The sequence below is a fragment of the Callospermophilus lateralis genome, chromosome 1 (assembly GCF_048772815.1).
Source record: "Callospermophilus lateralis isolate mCalLat2 chromosome 1, mCalLat2.hap1, whole genome shotgun sequence".
NCBI lineage: Eukaryota > Metazoa > Chordata > Mammalia > Rodentia > Sciuridae > Callospermophilus > Callospermophilus lateralis.
Window position 1 is genome coordinate 83,811,893 of NC_135305.1, and position 8,411 is coordinate 83,820,303.

The window sequence follows — 8,411 nt, forward strand, 5'->3', positions numbered from 1 at the left end:
GCAAGCATCTCTCAGGCATTCGTCGGTGTTGGCTAGATGCGTGAGGATTGAGTGGATATTTTCATAAAGAAGGCAACTGGCTCTTATTTACCGCGCGACTGAGCAGATAAAAACTGAATTAGCATGCCTGTCTTAAAACCTAGGAATAAATCTCCCCAGGCCTTTCGGATAAGGCTACATCTTTGCTTATGAAAAATGGGACGCGAGCAACTCTCTGCACATTTCTCTGATTCTGCAGGTCTTGGGCTGTTGACACGCATTCGATCAAGTTTAAAGGAATGCCCATAAATCAGAAACCGCTAGCGTCTCCAGCGTCTCCTTCGTAGAGGTACGGGAGTCCAGAAGGGCGCCTCTGAACCAAAAGGGTCTAGGGATTAGTAGTCCTGGGCAACCTCTGTCTCCGTTCCTGAACTGGGGAATTCGCAGAGGAAGAGAGATGCCGCATCCTCATCCAACCGTCCAAACACACACAACAGAGTAATCTGCACATATCTGTTATATGGTGAAATTTGGTCGTTAAGTACTGGCACACAAATGTATTACTGTCAGCTGAATTTCACTGCCTTATGGTGAATTTCTATGAAACTATTTCAATTAAATTGAATTTTAAAAAAGAACAATTTTCCTTTACTCCTTAATTTTTTTCTTTCCTTTACTATTACAAGAACAATTTAACTGGATGGCTTCAGTTCTGCATCAGACATAAATTGTGGTGAAACACCCAGGGACATTTTATAATCATCCACTTAGAATAACTTAATAAATTTGATGATATGAAGAGCGTATCGGAAAACTAAGGTTTTTTTTAAAAAATCTCATATTTATAATTTTTTATTCAGTAAGAATTTTCTTTTTAGAAACAAATAATTGGATCAGGTTTTCATTAATACCATCTATGGGCCAGTGTCTGACATTATTATTCCTATGTTGCAAAAGGAGGCTGGTGTCCTCCTGGTTGTCTTTGTTCTAAAGGTCTTAGGCTGAGTGCTATTTAGGCATTAAGGAGCCATCAAAATCTATGCCCACCTAAGCTTATCTAGATTCATGAATATTTTAAATAAGAAGGAAGTTAGGTAAGATTAACACTATAAATAACCATTTTAGAAGGGGGACCCACTCTGACGTATCTTCTGTCATTACAGTTTCAAAAAATGGACAAAGAAAAAGAAGGGTACTACTTTACCCAGGGTTCCTGCAGTGGTGGTGGCTTTTGAAAGGGGCAGTATTTCGGCTGTGGAGATGTTGTTGGCCTCTTTCCTAGGCCTGAGGCTCAAAATATTCCTTACATCTAAGGAAAAATATCCTCCATCAACAGGAGAGCCCCCTTTGGAGCTGTTCATAAGAACACTGTTTGATCCAGCTTTGAGGGGATTTTCCACCACTTTAAACATTTTGGAAGAAAGTCATTACTTTGGCTTGATTGTAGCTCATTTAGAAATGGAATTGTGGAACAAGACATGAGGAGGTGGATCTGCAGCAGCATTTTCATTTGTTTCCACAAGTGGAGTGAAAATCCTCCGGGCAGCCAAATACGATTGCACTTCATGAAACCATTCAATATATGTTTCAGAAACATCCTTTTTTTTTTTTTTTTCCTTTAAAGCTTTCAGATTCTTTCCATAACTCTTCATTTTTAAAGCTTTCAGTCTTCAGGAAAGGTTATAGAGGTTTATAGCAGCCATGTTTGTAATCAACCAATATCATTTTCCATCATTATGAATCTGGTTCTTCCACTCACTATTACTCTCCTCTAACATAAAGGTAAAATTAATCAGCATCTGAAAATTTTGCATCCCAAGGCTACTGGTTCCACCAACGTTTCAATATATGTGTAGGTTTGACAAAAAAATTAACTTATGTGTATATTAAATATATAAACATACATATGTATTATTTATGACTCTGAACACAGCACTTGATGTGTAATTAGGGGTCAATAAACAGTAGATATAATGCTATAATAATATTATTATTATAGTTTTGATGGTGGTTGTTAATATTAAACATATTTATTTCTCCCACAAATCAAATGGAAGATTTGTAAGCATCAATATAAGATTGCACACCATCCTGGAGCAGCACTCAGCTCTGAGCTATTCAGGATAACTCTTCTTCTGCCTCCATATTATGGTCATTTTGTAGATATGAGATATTTATAAGATCTCCTTAATGACCTCTTGAGAGGTGGATTTCTTTGAATTTCTGAAACGTAACTCTAGAACTCTAGAGTTAGCAAGGCATTCGAAACTTTTTATTTGCCGTAAAGACTCCCCAATAGCTCTAATTAGGGTGGGAGACCACCTTGGAGGGCGAGGGCCAGGAAAGAAAATGGTTATTTAAGAACACCTCTTGAACTGTAACAAAAATGTACAGCTTTAAAATGGATTTTCAGAAATCTGATTGAGCTGCTGTGAAGACAAATCAAACTTGGCCATTAAAAAAAAATGAACAAAACTTCATCATGTAACAAACATTTTGTACCTGAACTCTAGAAATTACTTTAAGTTACATTGTCTTGGGTCATCAGCAATTAATGTTATTATATCTGTACAGATTCTACAATTATATATACAAGCACACACAAGCCCTGATATGCAAATGTATACATGTATACACACATATGATATATTCACATATATACAGGCACATGTATAATTTACATATATTCAAATTTACTCCACCTGGAGCCAAATGAATGAGTGTTAAATCTCTAAAACAACAAGTCAAGGAGGTAAGAGGTTTTGATTTCCTTAAAGTTGAAGAATTACAAGAAGGCTTGTCAACACGAGGTGGCGCCCTTGATCTACTAATCCAACCTAGGCCAATTCATGAGCTGTCAAAAGTCAAGGTCACAAATTGTCTTTTTTTGTCAAGGTCAAGGTTTAAGGCCTTACCTAGTCTTGTCATTTCAACAAATATCAAAACCTGCCCTTTCAGACACATTCAAATCCAAGAGAAGATTTTAAAATGCGATAGCCTAGGCACTGCTGGTACAAAACAACTGGTTTTCATTTTCCACAGGGAACTTGGGAATTTGTACTATCTCTTCCTCCTTTCTCTTCTATCCTTTTCAGAATAAGCGACACTTTCATCTCCTTGAACACTTAGGATTTTGGCTAAGAGGAATTTTCCTCTTTTCTTAAAAAATTTGTAGCAAAAAAAAAAAAAAAAAAAGCTGAATTAACAGACATGAATGGTCCTTGGCTTGTATGATACAAACCTTTCCCTTTTCTTTCGGTGAAGTGCGCATTTAGCACAGGAAAGTAATGAGTTTTTCCTTCAGATTTTAATGGCAGTGACTATTTTATTAACAGAATCAATACCACTATATTACTATGTACAAGTCTAATTTTTTAGTAGAAATATTTAAAAAGCAGGTGCACAAATACATTTTTTCACAGTGTGCTGAATGTCTTTATTTACAAGATAGCATTTTATAGTGAATATGAACAAAACGAATGTGCTGGTTGAAATAACTGCTTGGTTTAAAATGTGCAGTGAAGATGAATCCCTAAACTTTCTAATGAAGTCTCATAACACAATAAACAAGGAAAATACTAACACCTTAATAGATCAAAATACAGAATGTAGACATCTAAATATTTCAGGGGAATGGATTTCCATTCAGAGTTTTCTAAAAATTAAAAAAAAAAATGACTTATCCAGCAAAACGTTTAGAAAATATTGGAAAATGCCAATTAAATTTTTTTTTAAAAAAAGGAATTGCATTCAAACTGAAGTCCTTCATGTTTGGGTAGGACTTTCTGGGAGATCTAACATAATGTCAACCCTGCGGATCATCTGGTAATTTAAACATTTCAAAAGTACTCAATTCTTTGGAAAATCTCTGATATTGTGGTACTCCAATCACAAATATGCTTGCTATTATTAGAAGGACATTACCAACCTGGTGTTTCCTTCTAGCCTCAAAGGATTAAAGGCTGTATTTACTTTCAAGACAAATGATCCTCGGAAGGGTTTTCTCTCCTTTCTCCCTTCATAGTAAATAGTTAAAGACCATTATTTCAGTACCTTCTCTTTTTTGCTTTAAACCTATATATGAAACATTTTTTAGAACATACAATGGTAGGAATTTCACTAAGATTTACCTGAGCAGGCACTTAACATGCAAAGGGAATGGCGACCTAAGAAGAACAAGCAGATGTTTACAACAGACTCTTGCTTTTGTAACCAACTTTCAAATCATTACCATCTAACACAGTGTCCTAAAATATAACGGTCACATAAATACTTACAAGATTTTAGTAAGTGCGTAACTTATCTGAAATTTCGTATTTAGGGGTTGACGTTTGACTCTAGAATTTGTCATTTAACGGTCTGTTGGCGGGAGATCTGTCAGTCTTTACCATCTTAAAAAGTTTTTAAAAAGTTGTAGATTCCATTAAAAAGAAATTCCCACTTAAGACAGCAAAATGCCAGTGTCTCTCTTTCCAATTCTTCAATTATTATTAAGCATTATTACCATTAGCTGGGCAAAAAACAATCAGTTCTGAAGCATTTCTTCAAGTTGCCCTTTGCTCCACTTTTTAATCCATTAACTAGTGGTCTTCAATTTATTGATGACTTTTTTCTCTTTGACCCTCCTGTTCTGGAACCAGATTGTAACCTGCCGCTCGGAGAGGTTCGTCGTGGCTGATATCCTCCTCCGTTTGTCCTTGGTTATGAATTTGTTCGTGGCGTATTCCCGTTCGAGTTCTTTTAATTGCACCTTAGTATAAGGCACGCGCTTCTTTCTCCCCCTCCTATAGGAGCTGGCATCCGAGGGATGGGAGACCACGTCTGGAATACAGGGGAGAAGGCAAGTTACACAGGGATCAGACCTGGGCCAGACACAGAAGACACCTCGATCTGAGCCACCCGCCTTGCAGTGCCCGGCTGCGCTTTGCCACGAGCTGTACAATCCGGCCTTACGCCAAAGCCTGGGGGTTAGTCGGGAAGATGGTTAGTTTTGCACTAAAATGAAATCTCCCAAAGCTTCAGTGACCACCCCAACTGGGTTATCCTGCACACGCAGAGCGTGTTTTCCCTCAATCGCTTAGCCCAGCGGCCCACACCTTAGCGCCCGACTCAAGAGTAACAACACTCATGTGCCTGGTTCCTCTCAGTTTGCTCTGAGTCCCAGCACTCAATGCTTCTACAAGTAAGGTTACTTGTAGGAACAGTGGCAATTTGATGAACCGAATATCAGATCAATTTCTTATCCTTAAGTTCTTGTCAAGGGCTGGAGAGGGCGGGGCGCAGAGGGAGAAGGAAGGTACCCAGGGTCCCCACAAGTTCCCTCCCAGCACCCCTTACCCAAGCAGGGCCAGTTCAACTTAGGGCGGTGCGGACAGCGCCAGTCAGCCGGGGTCAGTCTCCCAGGGGGTGCAGCGCCGCTAGGGCAGGCCAAGGAAAGATCAGAGGGGCACCCGGGTGACCCCGGCCATGAGCTGAGGAGAATCTAGAGCAGAGCCGGAAGACCGGGGTTGCAAAGGGGGCGCCATTTACCGGGCAGTGTGGATTTCCAGAGGTGGGGAGGCTGCGCCTGCTCTTTGGGGCAGTACATTTGGCCGTTCCAGCCGTTGGGCAGCGCCCAGGGCTGGTAGCTTTCCATGGGAAGACCCAGGGGCTCGTGGCGAGATTCGCCGGGGCCCCCGAGACCCGGCACCACCGGCATATCCAGGTAGCCAGGCACGGGCTGATGGTGGTGGTAAGGCCCGGCTGCGTAGCCCTGGTGGTAGAAGGCAAACTCCTTAGCGCGGGAGCTGAACTCCTCGGCCGCGGGGCCGGCAGTATCCATGTACTTGTCCGCGAAGGCAGCGGCGGCGGCCGAGGCGGGCTGCGCACACGACTTGATGGCGTTGGGGTGCGGGCCCATGCGGGCGCACGGGTAGTAGCCGCTGCCGAAATAGCCATAGGGCAGCGCCGCTGGCCCCGACGAGCTCTGCGCCGCCGCCGAGCAGGGGCTGCATTGCTTGGCGGCCTCGGCACCCGCCGGGCCCGCCGGGCCCGGCCCTCCCGAGGACGACGCGGCGGCTGCGGCTGCGGCGGCCGCGGCGGCGGCGGCAGCGGCAGCGGCGGCCGACGGGGGCGCCTCCCCCGGCGCGCTGCTATAGGCGGCCGCGGCGCCCGGCGCCAGGGGCGCGGGGTGCGCCATCAGGTTGCGGCATTGGTTGGCCGCGGCCGCCGCGGCTGCCGCGGCCGCCGCCGCCACCGAAAAGTTGCCCCCCGCGGCCGCAGCCGCAGGGTGGGGGAAGCCCCCGCCCCCGGCCCCAGCCGCCGCTGCCGCTGCCGCTGCCGCTGCCGCCGCCGCCGCCCCTTCCATGTTCTTGTTGAGCTCGTCGGCCACCAGGCCGCCGCCGTTGTCGTAGAGAAACATGACGGTGGGCTCGATCCAGCGGGGGTGGAGGAGCACGGAGGCTGTCATAGCCCGAGCCGCATGGAGAAGACCCCAGTGGCGCTGTTTTAAAAAGCCCCCAAGAAGTGAAGAGCGCGCGGCGCGGGACCGGGGCCCGAGCGAGGGGGGCGGATCGCGCCCCGCGGGGTCGCGCCAGGCGGCCGCCCATTGGCCCGGCCCCCCCGCTCCGCCCACGGCGTATGCAAAGCGGGCGGCTCCAGCCCCAGCTCCGCTCTGTGCACCCGCGGTCCCCGCCGCCGCCCGCGCCGTCACCAGCGCCAGCACTAGCACTAGCCGCGCGGCCCCGCCGCGTACACCCAGGGGAGAGGAGGGGGACGCAGGCGGGTGGGGTATAGAAAACCCGGCGGGTGGGACAGGAAGGGAAGGGCGTGACTTTCGCATCCCCCCTTCCCTTCCCTTATCCCAGTGAAGACCAGCTCAGCGCAAGAGTCGGGGAGGGGACGTGGGCAAGCAGTTGGGTTGCGACCTGAGGCCGTGGGGACTGGTCAGGTAAATCCAGCAATGGCCAGGGATGAGAGACTGGGGAGAATGGGATCAGCCTAGCTCAGGCTGGGTATTTCTTGGGGCCTTTGGGAGGTTCTCTTTCTAGGTATCTTTAAGCAGGGAGACCCTAGGTCTACTGTGCGAATTTTGGCTTCGAAAATGTCACATTCTCAATTTGGCTCTCTTTCCAGGGGAACAGGGACAGGGCGTTTGCTGCTTGTTGGTTGTTTCGGAAAGGCCTGGCTCGTGGATCCCAGGACATTCCACTGGAAAACTTGGACTGCATTTAGGAGCTCCCTTCCCTTCCTTGTACCTATGTCAGTGGGCAATTTTATACACTTACATTTAGGCCCATAGACTCTGAACAACTTATGATACCCTACAGTCACACACACACACACACACACACACACACACGTGCACACAGTCGCATTCACACACTTAGGAATATAGTCTGTTTCTCACTCTGACCCAGTAAAATTCTTCCTCCTTCTTCAGAGACAGAGATGGAAAGAGCACCATTCACCGTGCTCCTGTCCCACTAGTTCTGCTGGCTTCTCCTAGGAGGGGATTTGGAGGAACAGGCTCCAGCTGGGCTGTTGACTGGAACTCTAGCCTCAGATCTGGGGCCTCAGCAATCTGTTGCATAGAGTCTGGGGTGGACCTGACTTTTGGCATCTGGGATCCCACAATTTCATTCTGTTTGGGAAGAGAAAGGGGTTGCTTCAATGCCTTCCCCACCAAGTTGGTGCTCCAACCTGCAGAGGGTTCCCAGTGCCCAAGAACTAACCTAGAAGTCTTTGTGCCTAGGAAATGCAACCCTTTCCTGGGAGATGGTGGATATTGGTATTGGCAGAGCAAAGCAACTACCCCTCTTGGAGTCATCATGTTTTAGTGAGGGATTTTGAAGATCCTGCCACTTTGGGGCCAAATACTTCCACTTCTGATTTTGTTACTGTGAGCTGGTCAGTTGTCCATAAAGGGAACAGGCATTCAAAATGAAAGTGGGCACATTCGGGACCATGCAAGCTGTGGACTCTCTTCCTTCTCAGGCTACTGGTGAGCAGTCAGGCTTGGACCTGCTCTTTGGTCCCAGCTTGCAGACTCCTCATCCCTAAACTCAGGGCACTGCATGTACCATCCCACTGCTTTGCTCTTCAAGCACCCTGGGCTTCCTGCATGGTCCAGACTGATGAAGCTGGCTTAGGATTTTATCTGCCCAGATTCCAAGCTTGCCCTGACCAATGTAAGTGTCGCCCAATAAAACCTTCTCTTACACCCCCCAGCCCTCCCCTCCCCCCCCACCCAGTGCTTCCTTTCCCTCTTGACTTTTTAGCAGTTCTGGGTAAATATTGATTTGCCCCCAGTTTACCTTCTCCCTGACTGGTCATTTGCAAACTAAGGAACCAGACTCTGTAAAGATTTGATTTTTGTGTTACTTTCCGGCCCTTTCCTCATCCCCCACCCCCTTCCTCTCTCCAAGTGCATTGTAAAACTCACGGTGACAAAG

General features: G+C 46.5%; 1 protein-coding gene across 1 annotated transcript; it reads right to left on the reverse strand.

Moving 5' to 3' along the window:
- Positions 1–4,555: 4,555 nt before the first annotated feature.
- Positions 4,556–6,427, reverse strand: Hoxa13 (homeobox A13). Its single transcript, XM_076863581.2, has 2 exons — positions 5,509–6,427; positions 4,556–4,800 (listed from the first exon to the last, which is right to left on the reverse strand). The coding sequence occupies exons 1-2, from the start codon at positions 6,425–6,427 to the stop codon at positions 4,556–4,558; spliced, it is 1,164 nt and encodes a 387-aa protein (XP_076719696.1).
- Between the last annotated feature and the right edge of the window lie 1,984 nt (positions 6,428–8,411).

Excerpts from the sequence above, each read along its gene's own strand:
- Hoxa13 (XM_076863581.2), bottom strand. The coding sequence starts at position 6,427 with ATGACAGCCTCCGTGCTCCTCCACCCCCGCTGGATCGAGCCCACCGTC. Across the intron at positions 4,801-5,508 it reads CTGGAAATCCACACTGCCCG|ACGTGGTCTCCCATCCCTCG; the intron begins GTAAATGGCGCC and ends CCTGTATTCCAG.